This window comes from Ailuropoda melanoleuca, chromosome 15 (genome assembly GCF_002007445.2).
Source record: "Ailuropoda melanoleuca isolate Jingjing chromosome 15, ASM200744v2, whole genome shotgun sequence".
Taxonomy (NCBI): Eukaryota; Metazoa; Chordata; class Mammalia; order Carnivora; family Ursidae; genus Ailuropoda; species Ailuropoda melanoleuca.
Genome location: NC_048232.1, coordinates 70,296,996 through 70,319,203, shown reverse-complemented (window position 1 = coordinate 70,319,203; position 22,208 = coordinate 70,296,996). Strand labels below are relative to the sequence as shown.

At 41.3% G+C, this 22,208-nt stretch overlaps 1 protein-coding gene across 1 annotated transcript in view; it reads right to left on the bottom strand.

The window, feature by feature from the left end:
* The window catches only part of LOC100484394 (anoctamin-4), a 336,625-nt gene that overhangs the window by 40,765 nt on the left and 273,652 nt on the right, over positions 1–22,208 (bottom strand). Inside the window, exons 15-22 of the mRNA XM_034644141.1 lie at positions 18,656–18,738; positions 15,815–15,955; positions 12,784–12,948; positions 6,400–6,436; positions 4,292–4,403; positions 3,260–3,317; positions 3,024–3,121; positions 733–875 (exon numbers count right to left, since the gene is read on the bottom strand). Of these exons, the coding sequence (XP_034500032.1) occupies positions 733–875; positions 3,024–3,121; positions 3,260–3,317; positions 4,292–4,403; positions 6,400–6,436; positions 12,784–12,948; positions 15,815–15,955; positions 18,656–18,738 (837 nt within the window). The remainder of the gene's footprint in view (positions 1–732; positions 876–3,023; positions 3,122–3,259; positions 3,318–4,291; positions 4,404–6,399; positions 6,437–12,783; positions 12,949–15,814; positions 15,956–18,655; positions 18,739–22,208) is intronic.

Sequence of the window (22,208 nt, the reverse complement as noted above, 5' to 3'; positions counted from 1 at the left end):
ATTAATTGTCCAAGTTTCATAGTTAATAAGTGATAGGGCTGGGATGTGAACCCAGGTAATCTGGTTCCATAGCCCATGCTCTTGAATACCTGCTTGAGTAGATGTACAACATACAAGATAAATAGCTTGGGTTTGATTAATAGAGAAACCTAATTCCTTACATGTAAGCGCAAGCATAGCTTAAGCATTCCCAGCTTCCTGCCATCCTCGCCAAGAGAAATGGCTGCTCTGCCATCCCCTCTACTGATGCATCCTGCAGCTTCTAGGACTCCTTATTGCACTTACTCTTTATATCTCTGGCTCTCCCCCACTAGCCCGTGTACTCTTTGAGAGCTGAGACTATGCCTTATTCCTTCTTGTAGCTCTAGTGTCAAGCATAGCGTCTGCCTGGAATAACATGGCTCAATACATGTCTGCTAAAAAAGTGAATCAATCATACTATGAATGATAATTCCCTTTTCTTTGGTTCACCATTTTCCAACTTATTTTTGTTCCCTGGTGATTAATTACAAGGGACAGGGCAATGTCATGAAGAGTTTGAAGGCCTAGGCTTTTGGCACCATCTCTATGGATTGAGCTTCTTAAAACAAGAAACTCCCTCCTCTGCATTCAGCTGGAGAATCCCCACACACTGCTGGCCTCAATGATAGAGGGTGCATGTCTAGCTGAATGTAGCTTGAGATCTAGAATTGGCATTTAGAACTAATAGGATAAAATAGGATATTTGCATACTCATTTCTAAGTATTCATCGAAGAGTCCATAGGCATTCATGGGCTGAAGGTTGTAGTCCTTTTCCCACTGTGGGAAACTTATTTTTCTTTCAGGTCCACGTTCTTGTCGTACTTTTCTTCTGGTCCACCAATTCTGAATTAACCTGCACAACAAGATCAATTCCTTTAAAAAAATATGTGACTGTTCAGAAGACTTAAGTAATAAGACAGACTTCAAATACAGAACCACCTAAAAATGTTTAGGATAGGCTGCCAAGAAAATAAAGCCTTGGATTAGGAAGACAATATCAACGGCTATACTTCATGCATTTGCCCTTACAAGTGAACAGAATAACTTTTTAACTATTCATGCAATTGTCCCATGTTCGGTGTCACCTCAGAGGGTTGGCTAGAGGACTAAGAACATCTATAAACTGATCCTCTAGAACCAAGGCAACATCCAGACCTTGGAGTAGAGGAAGGTTTGGCCTAGCTGACTTAACTTAGGACCCATGGGCAGTCTTACCATGCGGGTGCTGACCTACGTATTCTAACTGAGGGCCTGGAAGATCTGCAGACCCACTAAATGCTTCCTCTCTTAGCACACGGAAGCCTTCACGTCCTCAACTGGACTTGCCTGCTTTCAGCTCGAGCTCGACAGGGGCTCTGATTCCCAATAAAATGCATCTCACTCTGGTGAGGTTAGCACATTAATCCTTAGTAATGTTCAGGAGTGCATCTTATGATAAGGAACAGGGTTGAGGAAATGGGTGCAAGGGCCAGATCTCTGTGCTATAGGGGACAAGGAAAAATTGAGGGGTATCCAAGAGTAGACATGCCAAAAAAAACCCAAAAACAAATTGCAAAATAAAGGAAATAATGGGACAGGTATCGAAGATAAACAACCTACTTCACAATTTTGCTCTCTGTCCATACTACTAGAAGATAAAATATAGTTTCCTTGATGTCTCTGACATTTTGCTAAATTATGGCTTATACTTTAAAGTAGCATATAATGCTAATTTTTAAATTTTATGCATTTAAAAAGAAGTTTGATAGAAAATATCAAGCACTTGGAATAAGTTTTCTAAACCTAAGAATAGAAAATTACTGGCATAGGTTCTGACTGAGAGCTATGAGGTGACTTTTCCGAAGTGATCCAAAATCTAGCTTATCATTCTGGCTGAGTGGTCCTCCCGGAAACNCTATAGGGGACAAGGAAAAATTGAGGGGTATCCAAGAGTAGACATGCCAAAAAAAACCCAAAAACAAATTGCAAAATAAAGGAAATAATGGGACAGGTATCGAAGATAAACAACCTACTTCACAATTTTGCTCTGTGTCCATACTACTAGAAGATAAAATATAGTTTCCTTGATGTCTCTGACATTTTGCTAAATTATGGCTTATACTTTAAAGTAGCATATAATGCTAATTTTTAAATTTTATGCATTTAAAAAAAAAGTTTGATAGAAAATATCAAGCACTTGGAATAAGTTTTCTAAACCTAAGAATAGAAAATTACTGGCATAGGTTCTGACTGAGAGCTACGAGGTGACTTTTCCGAAGTGATCCAAAATCTAGCTTATCATTCTGGCTGAGTGGTCCTCCCGGAAATCTGGAGTTCTCCATGGAGACACCAAGCTGACGTGGAAACCAGTAGGTGTGGAATTAAAGCAGAAATAGAAGTTGCTGATTTATGTTCCTTTAAAACTTAACTGACCAGAGCTGAGCAAACACAGCAGAATTCAAGGTTATCCTTACAAAAGTGATGCAAGTTTTTGCCTATTGTCATCAACATAAACTATTATCACCAGGTGATATTTTTACTTGTCAAGATATGTTGACCTAGAAATTCTCCAGTTTCTTTCCTGGATCCCTAAACATTTCTCTTTTCCCTAAGTTCTTTTTCTGTACATTTTCAATTTAAGGTAGTTTTAAAAAGTTACCATTCCTGATTTATCACGGGGGTGGGGGAGTAGAGCTCTAGTTAATGGGTCGTAACTAGTGTGAGCATTGCCGTGTTACAGCATGAGGGTCAGAGGCATTATCTAAAGGAGCTGCTAAGAAAGTGTTCAATATTTAGGGCTCCACAGAGACTTTTTAAAGCATATTCACTATCACTCATACTTCTGGTACTGAATCTTCCTAAAGAGCTGGTGCTTGAATAATAACTGAGCATGAACGCTTCAGCTCCAGGTATTTGCACTGCCTTAACGGCTGAGTCTGCATTGCTTATCTTACTTGCCACACCTAGAAAAGCCAATAATGAGCAATGCTGCATCTCAACTATAGATGTCTAAGGTACTTACGGGTAGCCAAGTTCCATGAAATTATTCCAGGTCTGCTTTAGCACCATTATAATACCCATTTGCATACAGAGATCAATAAGGCATCCACTAGGGTGGCACTGCGAGGTAAGCAAACACAGAAATTCCAGAATCAATGGAGAGGAAGAAAGAGTGTCTGGTTTCTAATCTGCATAAAGTTGCCCAAGGCTATTTAATATAAGACTATAGGAAATAAGGAATGATGGAAGAATACAGACCTCCTCTAGTCTCCATCTGTTTATCAGCCTCAAGTAGGCACCTGGGTGTCCTGTAAATCTTCAACACACGGAAAAACAAACTGTTAGCATCCTGTAGGTCTAAGCTCTTCGTGACTATTATGTTCAGATGAGCACATCCTCCGGTGAAAACTACTGGTACAACCAGGTCTGAGAGAATTAGGAAACTCTCCAGAGCTGTCAAAACTGCAGCTTCTGGAATTCTCCAGGGTATATTTCCCTTCTGGACTGTCTGGCTGCTGACCACAGAGGCCGGCTCTTGTTGCTTGCTGTGACTTTGAACATTTTCTGCTAAATATCGAGCGCTCTGGCCTGTGTAACAAACAGCATGTTGGTTTGAAACACATTCTGATCTTTTTGAATAGAAGTTTAATTTAAAGAAAAATAACCAGCTTTACTGTCTGACAAGAATTCCACACTGAAGTAGCTCGATACTGAGAAGAAGCTACTGCATCCATCCCACCAAAACCCAACACTCGCCCGTCTCTGGTTCTTATCTCCTCAGAAGCTACTTCCCAGCACAAAAGAATTCATAGGACATGACTACTTAACACAGGAGCTTTTGCAAATCCTCATAACTGCGGGATTCCGAAGTTGCCCGCTCTCCTCTGGCATCCTATGTCAGCCCCTTTCCTGTCTGGATGTCCTTCCCTCTTCTGTGAAGGCAGGCAGCCAGGACACACTGCAGACCACCTTCCCCATTAGGTCACCTGCTCATATAGGGTGTGATCTGGGGGCCTGACTCAGGTGTGGATGGAGCACACAAGTTTTAAATCCATCCTTCACTTGTGCAAATGCTTTTCCTCTATGTACCTTAGCAAGAAAAGGTGCACAGGTAACCTCTGACTGGAGCGGCCATTCCCCAGGATGGGAACAGGAAGGGAAAGGAGGAGGCTAATCTCTTTTTACCCTTTATGTAAATCACTCTGAAGGAGGTGCTTCTCTCTCACCCTGGTCAGTGACTTCCGAGTGCTCTGTCCCTGGCCTGCAGAAGCGTGGAGATCAGGTCCTTACCTTCCAAGGAAGAACGCGATGTAAAATGTGGAGCTGTTCAGATTGACAAACTGAAAAAGAAACATTTTCAGGGTGAAGCTGTTCTCCCACTCAGACTCTGTGCGAGGCTGTTCTGTGGACAAAAGGGGAGCAGAGTTTGAGAGGTTGCCTTTGACCCTTTCTTAACTCCCTCTGCCCTACTCCCTATACACACAGGGCAGGAGCAGAGGTGTCCTAAGGAGGCTGCAGGAGACCCCAGTTTGCCTATAGATGGTGTGTGATGGAATGGACCACCCATGAGATCCTCAAGCTTGCAGACCAGCCCCAAGCAGGATGTGGTGGGAAGCAGCTACTGAGGTAGCTGAGGGACTGGATGCCCAGAGAGCCTGGAGTACAGACAGCTAGCCGAAGGGGCCTCATTCCCTTTCGCTCTTAGTTTCTGTGTGTGGGGCAGGCCTGTCTGTCAGGTCCCCTCCCAGCTCCTAATTAATTCCTTGTTCTCAAATTCTGTTGGGCGAAATGCCAGGTGCTGCTGCATGAGAGGGAGTCAGACCCCTCTCTCAGAATGCTGAGAGTATCTGACTTTTTTGCCTGTTACCCTCATCCACCATTTTCAATTCTCATGGACAAATACCAAGGAGACAACCTCACTTTAGAGCTTTTACTGTATATCACCATCTGTATCTTACAATATTCTGACCTCAGGAGCCAATTCTATCTCCTTATAGTTTGACTTCCATAAAGCGAGTGCTCTTTGGACATTGTGATATGAACCAAAATACGAATCAAACTTCCAGCTTGACATCTCATGTCAAATGTACCCATCCTTCCCTAGGAGCTGCATCCTCATTCCAAGCAATGTCAAAGAAAATGTATTTAATTCCATAGTACTTTCTCTGTTTCCACATTCTCTGAGCTTCTAATTGCTCTTTACCACTTCACCCCATCAATTTCTTTTCCACTAATGCCTCAAAATGCTTGCTGGGAGCATATCTGAGAAGGGGGAGGAGAATCATATTTAACAAAGCCGTACTGTTGTTGAGAGAAGAAAAGACAAAAGATTTTCAAAAGGTTTTAGCTTTACTTCACTTCTGCTACTGAACCATTGGTTACTTAGGAAGGTCTCCCACAATGTTAGCCAGCTGGGTGGGTGCCCAGGTATCCCAACCACAGATGGGCCAGGACTGTATCTCCTTGGCATCTTTGCCAGCCTGGATCAAGGTGCCACTGGACACAATCTGCCAATGCAGTTATCTCTTCTGTGGATATAGATCTCTTTCTATCTTTCAGGGCAAGGGGCGATAATGATGGAGGATTTTAACGACATTAAAGGAGATATGCCAGGTACCTAGCTCTGTATCTGGCTCAATAAATGACATCTTGTATTATAATGATTATTAAAAATAAAAGCATTTTTGTGATTTTCCCCCCCTCTGGACAAGCTACATATGGGAATGTGCTAAAATAGGTTTATGTGTGGGAGCATGCAATTTTCTCAAATTGCATAGAGTAAAATGACTAATGTTTCATTAATAAAATTGGGACAATTTATCTTGAAAACATGGAAAATGTACAGTGCATAGTCAGCTACCAGATTGTTCTAATGTTTTATGGAGACAGAGAAATGTTCTTAGGGGTGACTTGTCCAGATGAAAGTCATTTCTATAAATGTCAGGAATGATTAGGCCACCTACACTCCTGGTAGAAGGCCCCCAGTCTTCAAAACAACTAACCTTGCTGTGGTTTTTATATACCACGAAAACCTGATACATTTTTAATTAAATAAAAACTGTAGGCATAGCAAATGAACACTTTTCTAAATGACTCTGGGCACTTTATCTATAACTTTTGTGATGCAAAATTTTTGTGCATTAAGAGAAAACCTGCTTCAAATTACATTAGTTCATGATAGATAATGTTTATGACAGGTTTTAAACCTTTAAACAGAAATGATCCCCCAATTACTAGATGTATTTAAAACGTCCTGTTGAAGGCAAAGAACAAATTATTGTATGCAATTTGAAATAAAAAAGAATATTTCTCTTCAGCAGTGTTTCAGGAATCAGTCTTTGAAAAGATATTTCCTAGATCACAATACTGTACCATGAAATAAGAAGGGTCTCACTTACCTAAATTTGTCAGAAGAAGCGCAACTTTTTCATAGAGCTGTAAAATAAATTTCATACATTTAACAAAGAAGCTGTAGGTGCTATAAAATCCCTAATTATAAAGGAAATAGGTAATCAAGCCATGAGTGAAAATAATTTCATTAACTGCCCATTACTCAACACTGAAAACAATGTAAACAAACAATTGTGTCCTTTCAGGGCAAGAAAGAAATGCACAAGGTCCCACTTTACTTTTTTTAAATTCTCACTTCCTATGCTGGAGTAATTAATTGGCAACGAGGCTAGCTGCCACTAATTACCAGCTTGCTAAGCGATGCTGGGACAATCACAACATTCCTCGACCTCAGCATCTCTAAGACTGATTCTGATGGTAAGATTCTGTAATCTCATTGTTTATGGTCTGCTGTGTTTTCTAGATTAGAGCATTCATAAATGCTGAAGTGATGAAACCTTACTAGGAACTCCTAACTTTTGATACTCTGCTTTTCCTTTACTGCGCTGGATGCATCCTTAACTCAACCAGCCATCTGGTAAATGGAGGGTCCTAAGAGGGAAGGGAAAATGTGTATGTGTGTGTGTGTGTGTGTGTGTGTGTGCACACGCGTGTGCACATGTGTGTATGCATATGTATACGGAAGTGTAGGGGGTACAGTTCAGGGCAAACCCAGCTCTAGGAGATTCCCCAGAGAGGGTATAAATCGAGAAAAAGAACAACAGTCTTCTCTAAAATGAGAGACAGTAAAATGGAAAAGGAAAACGAGTCAAATGGATTGGAGCAACATGAAAATTAAGATCACATTTAAAGCAGTGAAAATGCACTGGTCAAAATTCCCCAGGCTTGAGGCGCCTGGGTGGCGCAGTCTTTAAGCGTCTGCCTTCGGCTCAGGGCGTGATCCCGGCGTTATGGGATCGAGCCCCACATCAGGCTCCTCCGCTATAAGCCTGCTTCTTCCTCTCCCACTCCCCCTGCTTGTGTTCCCTTTCTCGCTGGCTGTCTCTATCTCTGTCAATTAGATAAATAAAATCTAAAAAAAAAAAAAAAATTCCCCAGGCTGTAATTATGACTTCATCAGCCAGCAAGCTGCAGAGCCTGGGCACATTACCTCATCTCTTCTTTAGACGACGGTTTTCTTTTATGTGATTGAGAATGGGTATTGGACTCATTGATCTTAAGGTCCTTCCAAACTTTTGAATTCTCTTATCCAAGACTTCCACTAACTACAGAATTAGGGGAAAATACTGACTGTATGACTCTAAATTTTCAGCAGTGACTATGGTTTGCTAAAGTAAGATAACTAATATGGCCATAGTATCATATTTTGTGTACAGAAGCCACAGACTCTTAGAGCCAAAAGTTAAAAGATTGGTATAATTTTCAATAAGAAATCCTGTGGTATAGTCATACATTTTAATCTANTAAGATAACTAATATGGCCATAGTATCATATTTTGTGTACAGAAGCCACAGACTCTTAGAGCCAAAAGTTAAGAGATTGGTATAATTTTCAATAAGAAATCCTGTGGTATAGTCATACATTTTAATCTAAAAAAATACTGGTTAACCACAGATTAGGACAGTTTTAATAAAATATGTTTTACTGTTACACTCTATCATTAAAGTTAGTTATATAATTTTCAAGGAAAATTAGATTTGACTGGTGAGGCCACCTTCCTCAAAATACAATTTTTTTTAAATATATTTTTTTAAAGATTTTATTTATTTATTCGACAGAGATAGAGACAGCCAGCGAGAGAGGGAACACAAGCAGGGGGAGTGGGGGAGGAAGAAGCAGGCTCATAACGGAGGAGCCTGATGCGGGGCTCGATCCCAAAACGCCGGGATCACGCCCTGAGCCGAAGGCAGACGCCCAACTGCTGTCCAGGCGCCCCATCAAAATACAATTTTTGATTGTCGAGTTTATCCTTTAGATGTTTCATGTTGACATGCTTTGGTCCAAGTGCCTCACTTTGCACTCCTGTCTCAAAGGTCTTGGTAGCTGGTGACATGCCAATGTTATTTTGGTTTGGGCTCCGAAGGGAAAAAAAAAAAGGAACTTAGAAAGGAAACAGCACAGGAGTCAAACTATGATTACTATTAACCTTTTGAAAAATAAGGCAAAGTATATGGGGACACGTTCGGGATCCATGGCATATGTGAACATTTTATAAATGTTGAAAGTGCAAGGGGATGAGCAGTGAGGCTTTGAGCAGGATGTAACCAGAAAGGGCACACAAGCAGAAGGCCTGATGGCCAGCAAGAGACCTGCAGATGAGCGGCTTCCGGAAAAAGTCTGATTCTCATTAGGCAGTTGAGATAGAAATCATGGATGGTCTGATAAAAGCAGTAGAAAAGCTGTTTCCAAACCGGACACCACAAATTGTGAGAGTTTAAATCTGTAACTGACAGAAAACGTTCTGATATTAAGTACACTTCCAAAAGAAGCTATGAGTACTTGTAATTTGATCTTGTCCACCCAATCAATGTATGTGGGCTTGTTCTGATGCAATCCATATTTTCTGGCTTACTTCTTTCTGGAATAAGACCCAGTGTTTTTCACTGTTTAGAGTATAATGAAATAACAGATTCATATTGGTATGGCTGAATAAAAAGGATGGTTATAACGTTTATTCTCCTCTTGGGATACATTCTTTGTTGGCATCTTTTGTTTCTGACCACCATATTGGGATGTTCTTTGGTCACTAGTGAAGCAGAATGGGATTGAAACAGTATGACAAGGAGCAAGAAAATCCATCTTATTCACTCCATCTTTGAAGTATTTATTTTTCAAGAGGAAATAAAATGAAAACTAGTAAGTGCCCCTTAACCAGTCACTAAGAAGGTTAATATTTTGTTGGGATACAGAATATATATTTTTTAAAGTGGGCTCCATGTTGGGAGCCCAACACAGGACTTGAACTCACGACCCTGAGATCAAGACCTGAGCTGAGATCAAGAGTTGGGTGCTTAATTGACTGAGCCACCCAGGTGCCCCAGATCAAAAATTTTTTATAACATAAATTTTTAGTGTACACGCTACCTAAGAGTAAATACACATCAAAAACAAAACTAACAAACAAGTGTAAATACACATCATAAAATCTAGAAACTAGGCATCCTTATAGATCTGCCTCTTCAGTTAAGGTTGGACAACTCTAGCAGAAAGTCAGAAACAGGGTATGTGATCTATACCAATATTTAATAATTAGAGGCTGTAATGAACAGAAGTTAAAAACCAATCTAGCTCTCAAGGTTTTTATATTCAATTAATGGAAAGTATTAATGATTCATGTCTAAGTGATGATTTTTTTTTGCAAGACCAGTATGGCCAACATTTTAAGTAGTTGAAAATAATTTATGTAGCTATAAAAAATGTATATTGTAGGGTCATGAAATATCTTAAATTGAGTAATTTCAGAAATCAGTAGATAGTTTGGTTCTGAACTGGTCAAAGCTACATTATAGTTATTAGTCTGTCACCTATCATTTATGTGATATTTGTTTAAGGAATTACTTTTTTATTTTTTGGATATTCTGATGAAAATCTTTCCAAACTATATTACACACTCAGTTGCCCTCGTAATGGAACCTGCAAGGCCTCAGGACATAATGCAGGACTGTAAACGTGCTTGCTGGGATGGGGATGTCATCAGACACGGGCTGAGGAGAGTAAGATGGTTGCTTCCTGCACGGAAGGGTCTTGGATGCTGCTGCTTTGAAAGTTCTTATGTATGTTTCTTATTTTCTTTCCTTCCCTTTGCTATGGCTTGTCATTTCCTGCCCTTGTCAGAATTCGTGCCTTAGTAACCTCCTGTTTTTCTAGTCTGATGTTGGTGAGAAATCAAAAGGTGTTCACATGTACCTAAAATAAATGAAAATACCCCTTAAGGGCATTCATAAACATAATACATGTCAGCTTTAGTGTGCGGACCTTACAGCATCCAATTCGGTGACTCTGAAATGCTTGTTAGAGAAAGCACAGAAACGCCTAGTAGGCTAGCTCCCAGCACACAGTAGGTGCTTTGCAATGTCCATAACTATATCGTTTTCCCATTCCCTATGCTTCCTTCTTCATTTTTAGTTTACTGTCTTTTTTCTTGGCTGTGTCTCATGAAGTAGAGATTGCCGGATAAGTGATTTCCAGTTGAGTGAAGTATTATTCTGACAACATTGGTATGTCTGCTCAAAATGTATGAGCAACCATGTATTTATAGACTCACTGCATGTATTTATTTCTTAAGATGCATAAATTAAATTTTAATAAGACATTAGAGAAAAAGAGGGCTTTAATTCATTACAAACTACCTGGATGCAGAATCTTTCAGTGCTCTGGCTGTTTGGTTAATTTCACCATGAATCACTCCCCTTCACAATGCATATATTCCACAATTAACTTTGAGACGAGCTGAGTCCTGGAGGAGAGAGGGCCAGGGGGTGCCACACGTCCACTCTCAACCTCCACTTGACCACACACGTACACAATCATCATGTCAAATGATTAGCAACTGCTTTTGTTTCGTTTTTAGAACTTCTGTATTCTGAAAACAATAAAGAAGTTCTGCATATTTTAATAATAATAAATCAACTATATTTCATTAGCTCAGTGATTACTAGCTCACTTAAGAATCCTAAATAAAATATTTTATTATTGGGTAGGTTGAATTCTCTGAAGAATCACTCTGAGTTTATGGGTTATAGAATTTAGGACTATTTAAAGAGCTAGAAATGACAATCCAAAGAGATTAAACTATATTGATAATAGTATTAAATTACTTGGCCTTTGGAAAACCCTTTTTTAATGATGAGAGAAATTCAACATTATGGCCCAGATTTAAGATGCAAGCTAACCAAGGGTGAGAGAGCCATAATTACTCCATGTCAAACACTCCACATACATTATTTATTCCCTGCTAACAAATCTCTAATGTCAGTATTTTTATGTATAGGTTGACCTCAAATCTAACAATGTCAGCAAATGATACTATTTTTTCTGCAAATAATCACAACAATTTGCTGAGAGCCTACTATGTGCTAGGCCCTGTTTCAGACACTGGGAAATAATAAGAGTAAAAACCAAATAGACAAAAGTTTCTGCCCTCATGGGTTTACATTCCAAAGGAGAAGACAGATAATAAATTAAAAACAGGATGTTATATGGTAATAAGTACCACAGAGAAAAAGAGAGCTGGCAAGGAGATAGGAAATTTTAGCTGGCAGGAGAGGGTTATAATTCTAAAACCGAGTGACCATGGAAACCTTATATTAGAAAAGTAACATCTGAAAAAAGAAATGAAGGAGGTGAGGGAGTAAGCCAGGCAGACCCCATGGGGAGGAATATTCCAGGCAGAGAGAAGAGCAAGTAGAAACCCCTAGTGAGAGCACACCTGGCATATCCAGGGAATAAAGGGAAAGTCAGCCTGGAGCAGGAGAAGTAGGGTGAGTAGGGAGGAGACAAGGTCGTAGATGTCACTGGGGCCAGAAGGAGAGCCTTGGAGGCCACATGGAGATGTGAACTTTCATTCTGAGCAAGAGGAAAGCCACTGGACACGGTGAACAGAACAGCGACAGGAGCTGACTCACAGGTAAGAAGCTCTCACTAGCTGCCGTGATGAGTCTAAATTGAGAGAGCAAACGTGGGAGCTGGGAGACCAGTTAGGAAGGCACCGCAATAACCCAGGTGGGAGCCACTGGGATCTGGGACCAAGGTGGGACTTGGGGACATGTGAGAAGTGATCAAACTCTGGAAACAGACACTGAGAGAAACAGAGAAGTCAAGGATAATGCCAAGGTTTTCAGCCTGAGCGGGGGGAGGGCAGGGAGCGTGGAGGAACTGATTTTGGAGGGAAGAGAGGGGTTTGGAGGAGCAGCTGGATGTCTGGGGTTCAGGGGAGACATCTGGGCTGAAATACAGAACTGAAAGAAGCCTGAAATTAACACAAGCAACGTGCACCATCCTGATGTGTCCCTTGCAGGGTTATCTCAAGCAATGCTTTGGATACTGACCTTTCCTGTCATTCAGAATCAAAAGGAAATGGGAACCAACACTGTTGAGCTGTGTCACAGATTCTGGGCTGGGCCTTTAATATATGTTCTTTCTCTAAGTTTCCCCAAGAGGTATATACACAGTGTTATCTTATTGGGTAAATAAAGGAACGAAGATTCAGAGAGGGCTAGTGCCTTCCACTGTAGAAAATCCTGGAGCCTAGATTGACTCAAGCCTCCTCAATCCCCAGACCTGAGCGCATCTCCTGCCCAGCAGTTTGCTGCCTAGCCATCCGCGCTACGTGACAGACTCACCCCTCCGAGGCTGGTTCCCCCTAGCATCAGAAGAAAACCACAGCCCAGATCGTTGAACCGTGAGGCTGGTTACCTTGTAGTTCGCTTACCACATTCAGCAGCATAATAATGCAGAAGTTGATGCACACGGCGGTCCCTGTGGTTGCAACCTGAGAGTTATTCCTGATTAACGCCCACTTGAAGGCAGCAAAAGTGCTGACAGTCACCACCCGGTAAATGACGATCCCGAACACGGCAGCGATCACTACGCAGATCTGGGAGGAAGACAGAGAGCCTGTGAGCACTGGCAGAATGTCTCAGGAGGAGGGTTCCCACCACTGCAAAATCCCACCACTGGAAAACAAGAAAAGGAAATAAAGCAACAGTGGTATGGACTCAAGAAACCACAGTAAAATGCTAACTTTTCATTGTGGTTAATACTTTCTTTTGCCTGTATTTTCTTTGTTATTCAAATAGAAAAACCATAGTGCTTGAAAGCTGATACACTGTGTAAGCTATGGGGTAACATTTTATTAAGCAGGGCATCAGACTGAGCACTACGATTATGGAAATCTTACGATGTCACTCTTCTGTGTAAAACTCTTTATTGGTTTCTTTTACTCTTGGATAAAAGCAAAGCCTAAATGGTGGCAAGACTTTCTCCACCTCGTTGAATGCCATTTTCCCTTTTGTCTGGGGACTCCAGAACCTCTCTCGTGGTTTCAAATGGGCTAACCTCCAACACGATTTCCTTTGCCTAAAAGGCTGACCACCCCCCTTTCCCATACCACACACACACATACATGTATGTGCACATGCACACACGCTCTAGTTAACACCTACTCCTCCATCACACCTCAGCTCAAGAACCACTTCATAACTGAAGCTTTTCATGACCCTCAGACTCTGCTGTTGTTATATGGTACCTATGCTCTATTTTTAGTATCCTGTTGATAATTTCTAACAATTTGTCAGTTTGGTTATTGCCAGTTTCCCTCATTTAGAAAGTGCAATAGTTCCCCCCTTATCTATGGGGGATATTTCTAAGGCCCCCAGTGGATGCCTGATACCTCGGACAGTACCAAACCCTATATATACTATGTTTTTTTCTGTAGATACATACCTATGAGAAAGTTTAATTCACAAATTAGGCACCGTAAGAGACTAACAACAGTAACTAATGATAAAACAGAACAATACACTGTAATAACGGCTGTGTGAGTATGGTCTCTCTCCCTCTCAAAATATCTTATTGTACTGCACTCACTCTCCTTGTGATGATGTGAGATGATAAAATGCCTACGTGATGAGATGAAGTGAGGCAGATGACACAGGTACTGGATATAGCATTAGGCTACTACTGACCTTCTGATATGTCAGTAGGACCACCTGCTTCCAGCCTGGGGTTGACTGCAGGTACTGAAACTCCAGAAAGCAAAACTGCAGATAAGGGAGGGGGCACTGTAGGCTCCGTCAGGGCAGGTCTGGAGTCTGTTTTGCTCACCATGGCTTCTATAGCACCTTACATAGTTACAGGTGTGTAGTTCAGCTATTTGTTGCTGAATAAGCCAACTGTGTGATAGGTACATAATCTCTTACTAATCAGTTACGAACACTGAACTTAGTTATCTTTCTCTGAAGACTTCATGGTATGTGACAAGAACACAACATGTCTTCTATCTACTGGGAATCTGAGACTCCAAAAGGTCTGTCTCTCTCGTTAGGTGACTCAATCTATCAGAGTAAAGACCTTTACCTACTTAGTTATCAAAAACTTTAAGTTGAGCCTCAGGATGGACTCTGCTGATTTTGAGATTGTTAGAAGCATTCCTCTGTTTTACACCATTTTTGGCTTCTTATAAGTGACATGGTCTAAAAGCTTGAGTATAAACCCTAGCTGGAACTGGCCAAAATTACAACAACAACAACAACTGCCCACATCTTAATCCCTCAGCTATTGATGGGGAGATTGGTGAAATCTACACTGAATTTCAGACAGGGTGGCAATATGGTGGAATGGACAGCTCGCTGGACTCAGTCAGAAGTCCGGTCTGGATCATGGCACTGCTTCTACCTAGCATTCTAACTGTGGGCATGTAGGCTGTCCTCTCTAAGGCTTTGGCTTCCTATGCTCCAGGCTGCCCATCTGTAGAGTAGGAAAACTTATTCTACGTCTACATGTCTTGTAAGATACAAAAAGTAAGACAATAAATATGAATGTACTGATGAAAGTCAAGGCATAACATAGTGGCTTACAGAGTAGTGTCTATAGAAAGGTGTGGATTTGAATCTTGATCTGAGCCAAGGGACTCTTAGGCGTGCTGCCCACCCACCCTTTCATCTTCCCAGTTTCTTTGGCTAAAGGGGGGACGGAGTGTCTAGATTTGCTGTCATCTTGTCCTTTCTAATCTAATGACCTACAATACCTATTTATACAGTCTTCCATTTGAAAAGACGAAAGGAGAATCCTAACCACCGCTGACTGTTCTAAAATGACATTTCTGAAAAATTTGCGTAAGTTTTGTCCAGTGATTAACAGGGTCAAAGTTGATCACCAAACGACTTCTTTTTAGGAAAGGTCAACAACCCAGGTTCAAAGTAGTGTTTTTCAAACTGAAAAAACCATTAGTGAACCTGGAAATGATATTAGGGGTTGTGGCTGGCATTAAAAAAAAATCAGAGTATTGCATATTGCAATGGTGAGCATTGTTTCAGTTACTCTGTTTACTTTTATACATCTCCTGGCATGGCATACACTGGGTTATGACAGAGAATGTAGTCTCACTAATGGGCATGGCAAGCAAAAGGCTTGAAGAACACTGCTGCTAGGTCCTATCTCAACTTTTACTTCCTTTCAGCATAGCACAGAGAGGCAAGCAGAAAGAACTGGAGCTCTTGGCTATTTACTTGCCGATCCTGAACAAGCCCCTTAGCCTTCTAGAGTGTCTCAGTGGCTCCATCTGGAACACGGGGACAGCAGTACCATCTCTGACCACCTCACAGAGTCTTTGTGAGGAGTAAATAACAGAATGTGCAAAAATGTTTTGTGGAATTATGCAAATGCCTGATATGATTATCGTTGACACCATGCTACAGGTTTGTACTTTATGAAACAAAGAGTTTTGTAGAAAAGTTTCAAACCATAAAAAATATCCCAGATGCAGAAACGATAAGTCGGCTGCATTTATCTGCAAATGCTTGATATGGTTCTGGCTTTCCTGAAATGGGATTCATTCGCTCTTTCTTGGAGTACTTGGCTTCAAACTGGGGCCGTATTTCTTCCTAAAGAACAAACAGACACATTTTTTATGCACTGGAGAGATATATACACACACAATGTAAAAAAAAAAAACAAACAAAAACCAACACCATTTTTACTACGGTAAAACTGAATCAACAGCTACCATGCTAATTAGTCAATCAGTGAGGTGGCTCAAAGACCCAAGTTTAAATGTTTGGAAATTGGCCACTTGAAGAAAACCTAAAAGGTGATGCTTTAGACTTATTATCACCAAGGCAGTGTAATTTTTTTTTTAAGATTTTATTTATTTGACAGAGAGAGACAGCCAGCGAGAGAGGGAACACAGGCAGGGGGAGTGGGAGAGGGAAGAAGCAGGCTCCTAGCAGAGAAGCCTGATGTGGGGCTCGATCCCAGAACGGTGGGATCATGCCCAGAGCCGAAGGCAGACACTTAACGACTGTGCCACCCAGGCGCCCCTCCAAGGCAGTGTAATTTAGACTATAGTTAAGTGTCTCCGTTATCTTATTCAGCTGTGCTTGCAGAAACAAACAGAATGAGAAAAAGGGCCACCTGGAGTGCCTGGGTGGCACAGCGGTTAAGCGTCTGCCTTCGGCTCAGGGCATGATCACGGAGTTATGGGATCGAGCCCCACATCGGGCTCCTCCGCTANCTCCGCTATGAGCCTGCTTCTTCCTCTCCCACTCCCCCTGCTTGTGTTCCCTCTCTCGCTGGCTGTCTCTATCTCTGTCGAATAAATAAATAAAATCTTTAAAAAAAAAAGAAAAGGGGCCACCTTTTCCATCCCTAGCAGTTTGAAACAACTACTAAACTTTTACTTTTATTACCAGGGAATGATACAGACACGAGGGCAAAGAAAGTTCTTGAACAGCAAAATTCCTAGAATTCATGTTGTGAGTTATAATGGCAAATACAATTCTTAGTTTCCTCCTGCAATTAAGAATTTTTTTTTCAATTGAGGCAGCCAAAAATATGATGAATCTACTTTTTAATAAGTTCCTGTAAGAGTCATTCACTTTAACCAGTATATTTTAAATGTATTAATTGGTATTGAAAACAAGGTAAACATCTTTCAAATGCAGCTAATATCAAGGCAGCTCTAATTCTAAATCAAGCTGAGGTTTTGTTTCATTTAGTTGAGTTCCATCTAATGTGAAAAGTTTCTGACTAAAAAGCAATTACGGGATTAGGAACAGGAAATCAGCAAGAGGATAGGCTAAAGTGGTTCTGGTTAATTAAGTACCTATTCTATGTGAATGTCTTGCAAGAGGAGGGGAAAGGAGTGGAAAGTCTGGTGAAATGGAGACTGAGTTAACCCAGGCAGAAATGTTCGGGACTCAGATGGAGAGACTGACAGAAAGTGAGGCAGGAGCTGACAGAAGAGAGGTTCTGGACAATGGGCACAGTTACGCAGTAGCCTCTCTGTGTAGGAGGAAGGGAAGCCTCACTCCAGCTACAGAATAAGCCCAAGGCTGGACTTCACTCAGTGACAGGTATCAGGGAAGGACAGGGGAGATACAGTTATAAACAGGTTCTGACTTCGTTCCCTTATTTTAGAAAGTGACGCTTGAGGATATAAAGAGAACAGACCTGGAATCTTCTGTTTCTTTGGGAAACTGACTTTATCAGGCTGTGAGTGTCATCTAAGGGTCACTAAGTTAATTATCTAGGGACTTGAGGCCAATCATGGAATGAGATCTGTGTTTCTGGGTGTTATGGGCTAAACTGTGTCTCCTCACCCCTCCCCCTGCAAATTCATTTGTTGAAACCCTAACCCTTAGTACTTCAGAGTGTGACTGTATTTGGACAGAGTCTTTACAGAGGTAATTAAGGTCAAGTGAGGTCATTAGAGTGACCCCTAATCCAATATGACTGGTTCTTTATAAAAAATTTAGACACAGACATGCACAGAGAAATGATGATGTGAACACAGAGGGAGCAGACAGCTATCTACAAGCCAACGAGGGGAGCCTGCAACAGATCCTGCACTCATGGTCCTCCAAAGAAACCAACTGTACCAACGCCTTGATCTCAGACTTCCAGCCTCCAGCAACGTGAGCAACTAATTTCTGTTGTTTAATCCACAGTCTGTGATCCTTTGTTACGGCAGCCCCAGCAAACCAATACCCTGGGCTCTCCGTGAAGAAGGCATGCAGCAAGTTGGGGCTTTTCCGCACAGCAACCTGAGTGCCACAGGCTAGCACGCAAGGCATTTAGATGCTTCCACCAACGAGGCCTCTTGAGGAGTGGTTTCTCCTCAGCATTTATGCACTTGAGGTCCTACTTCTGGGCCTTTGCAGCTCTGGGCACTGTCCAGGGTTCTGGAGAGCACACAGAAACATTTCCTTGGAATTCTCTCATGAGGTTTCCTTCCATGTACCTAGAGCTGTAAGACTAACACTCTTCTGCTAAAGTAAAGAAAATGGATACTATTTAAGAAAACTAAACAAATCTTATTACTAACGCTTCTGAAGTCCCTACCTACAAGTGAAAATGCTTCACTTAGCCACGGAATCTTAATCTACTAAGCAATCACAATGTTGTCTTTTCTTTCTTTTAAATTCTGCTCATTTTTATACTACCTGAAGTTTTTTTTGCAAAGACAGGTATTGAAATGCTTTATGAGCTAACCTGACTTCTGTCACAGAGCCGAGTGATGACTCAAGAGGACGGTGTATTTGTTGATTTGCTTTTTGAAAAATTCTGAGGTAAATAATACAAACCTCCTCTTCTTCCCAGTCTATCAGATCCCAGTCATAAGCAATTACGGCTCGCCGTCTTTTCCAGAACTCCAGGAAAACTGTCGCTAGAACAAGCAGAGAAACACAAAGACGTTTTTCAAATAAAACAATGATGTTAACTGTCACTGAATAATGAAGTCATTGCAGAGAATGACAGTTGTTTGTGTAAGCATCCTTGAATATCAGAATTTGTAGCTAAGATTCATTTAACAAGGACCTTTTCTGAGAATTACGAAGCTTGTGTCAAACATAATGAAAAATTAGAGATTTCATTTAGAATTAAATTAAGCTGATTTGCAAGTTGAGGCAGAAACAGACTTAGAATAACAAAGCTCCTGGGATATAAAAATACAGAAAAGTAGGTTACCAACATCTTTCTCATTGATAGAGTATTTATTTTTAAACACAAGGGGCAGGTAAGGGCAGAAAAGCAAAAATAAAACTTAGCAGTTTACATGTATTTGACTGCCAGTGGGTGTCTCCCAAATCCTTCTCACAAAAAATATCCATGTAAGATGTATTTTACTATTTTATTGAAAGAAGCAATTTTACTATTTTACTCTTTTTTTCCAAAATATTTCTTTGTTGTTACATTAAAGGAAAAAGCATGCAAATTCTGTTAAGAACCTTTTTTAATGAGGCGTGGGGTAGCTGACTTTCCCACCCAGGGAAATCAAGGTTTGTCCTCATTCAGCCAAAGTAATTTTCTACTCAATTCAGTTATTATTCAATGACAGAGGGGAAAAAAATAATCACGGCATAATCTTGCTGCCTTGGAAGTCACAAGGAAATTGATAAGACACACAAAACACACACACGCACGCATGCACACACACACGCATGCACACGCACGCACTCTCAAACTCTGACGATGACTGCAGCAAAAGCTATCACAGAAGTGCCCAGGAGATGGAATTGGTGGATCTCTCTCTCCTGGGCCTTGCTACGGTACTTAGACATACAGAGGCAAGGGTCCAGGGCAGACCCGGTAGGCAGGATTTTCTAAAGCAGGCCTGTTATGTTAACTCTTTTCTGTACACTTGCCCTCTGCCTCACCAATTTTCTTGTCTTTGCATGGGCCCCCTGGGACAATTATTTTATGAGATTCTCCGGCCCCTCAAGCAAATGGCACTTTCTATAGTCTTTCTCTCTTTTTTGTCTCAAGTCTCCCCTGGCTTTGAAGAGATGAAGCAGCCAGCCCTTGAAAGTGTGGTTATTCTTCATGAAAAGTCAGAACTGTATCCAGTGGCCTCAGAGAGGCCTGATGGGGGACAGATGTGGGACAGCCTAAGGCCACAGGATACGCACCAGGCTGTCTTACTGGCTGCTGCTCCCACCAAGCCCTACCAACCCACCTGTGGGGCTCATCTGAAGGAACTGACTTCTAAGACAGACCAGCGGCCGTCAGAAATATTCCACCACCTTTCTTCTCCCTAGCACGTGCTGCATCCTGCCTGGAGGAGAGAGAAACTCTAACCAAGAATTCCCCTGTGTGGCTAATCATCCTCTTCCTCCCTTCCATGACACGGGAGGATGAGAAGAAATTAGCAGCTTGGACAATTGCCATTCTCTTGTGTTTTTGTGTGAAAATGCATTTGAGGAAGAATCTGCTGCTATCTCTAACCATGAACTAGGATAGAATCAAATATAGCTTGTCTCCTCTCAAGGCAAATCTTCAATCCCACACCCTTATCATTCCATGATTTAAATTCCCTTGCCTAAATACTCATAGCCCTGGGAACCCACTGCACTTCGAGTGTGTCTAGTTCTATGTTGCCTTACATCGTGAATTCACATTTTCCTCTTCGTCTCCTTTGAAGCTGGCTTTATGTTAACATATATATTTGTCTTCTACCATTACACCACTCAGTACTAAAGGTTGATTAAAAAGTATTATTTGTTTTATGGGTTGATTCTCAAAAAGACTTAAAATTCCTAAGTGTTTTGTCAAGATTTTCTACTGTGCAGAATTCTTTCCACAAAGATTCGGTCTAAAATATCTTTTTCTCAAAGAATCAGAAGGTTTAAACTTACTGCTAGCATTTCGAACTCTTTAGGTGCCAATCTGTCTTTCTACGTAGATAATGCTTTTTCAAAAACAAGGTCTGAGCAGGTCTGGGTATCAAGGAGCCACACCACCAACAGAAAAAGCCCCCATTACCAGCCCAGGAAGCAAGGCTCCTAACGACCCTGCCTATCTCTAACCCTCTCTGCCCTAACTTGCACCCTAGACTCCAGGCTACCTCACTAGCATTTTTACAGGTGAGCTGTTACACGACTTTCTTAGCTTTGCCCACACTATTTCTTTGGCTTATAGTGTTCTTCCCTATTTGGGTCTATTTGACCAACTCCCACTCTTGCTTCCAATTTGGCTCCATGCGTTCTGCAACCACTCCCTTTGAACCTTCTCCATACCCATACTGAGCTGTGCAGGTAACTCTAGGTCAGTGCTGAGCATAGTGTTCAGCACTTAAAAAAATAACAGAAAAACTTGATGGTTTCTATCACTAGTTATGGGCTTCTTGAGAATAAGGGCTACATATTAGCTGTCTTTATATCCCCAGGGTCTAGCACAGTGACTGGCATCATAGAGGCACAGTAAACGTACAAATGACATGCTGTCATGAAAATGAAAGCAATATGGTAAATTATTTTTTTATTTATCCAAATCTTATATGAAATTAGGGTGTAAGTTTGAAAAACATGCAATTATATCTTGTGAATGCTTTATATAGTAGTATAAGTTAAATAAATAATAACTTACTGACATGAAAAACTGAAACTTACTTTGCTTCTCTTTTGCCTTGCAATAAAATATCGTTCTGTGTTGGTTTTTTGTTTGTTTGTTTGTTTTTTGTTTCTTTTAGAGAGAGAGAAATAGAGAGAGCACAGGAGTGGGGCAGGGGCAGAGGGAGAGAAAGAGAGAATCCCAAGCAGGCTCCACACCCAGCACAGAGCCGATGCTGGGCTTGATCTCAAGACCCTGAGATCATGACCTGAGCTGAAATTAGGAGTTGGATGCTTAACGGACTGAGCTACCCAGGTGCTCCAATATCATTCTTTTCTAATTATTACTCCTATTACTGGGTTGCATGGAGCCTGTGGCAAGGACTGCCTACCTCTAAGATGCATTCTCGCCTTGTTCCATAGTAAAAGGGTTGTTGCTGGTGTCCTGGCTGCCCACCTATACTGTAGTTCTTAGATCTCCTTGCTGTTAGATATGGCCAAAGGCTCTCAGGGAGAGTATCTTCTATGCCTTTTTCCTAGCTCCTGGTAGTTGGCAGCAACCTTTGGCATCCCTTGGCTTGCAGAAGCACTATTCCAATCCCCTTGCCTGTCTTCACAAGGCATCCTATCCTGTGAGTGTCTGTCTCTCCATTTTCTCTTCTTGTAAGGACACCAGCCATATTGGGAATACAGCTTGGCCTTGTTTTAAGTTGATTACATCTTCAAAGACCTTATTTCCAAATAAAGTCACTTGCACAGGTGCCGGGAGCTAGGACTTAAACATATCTTTCTGGAGGACACAATTCAA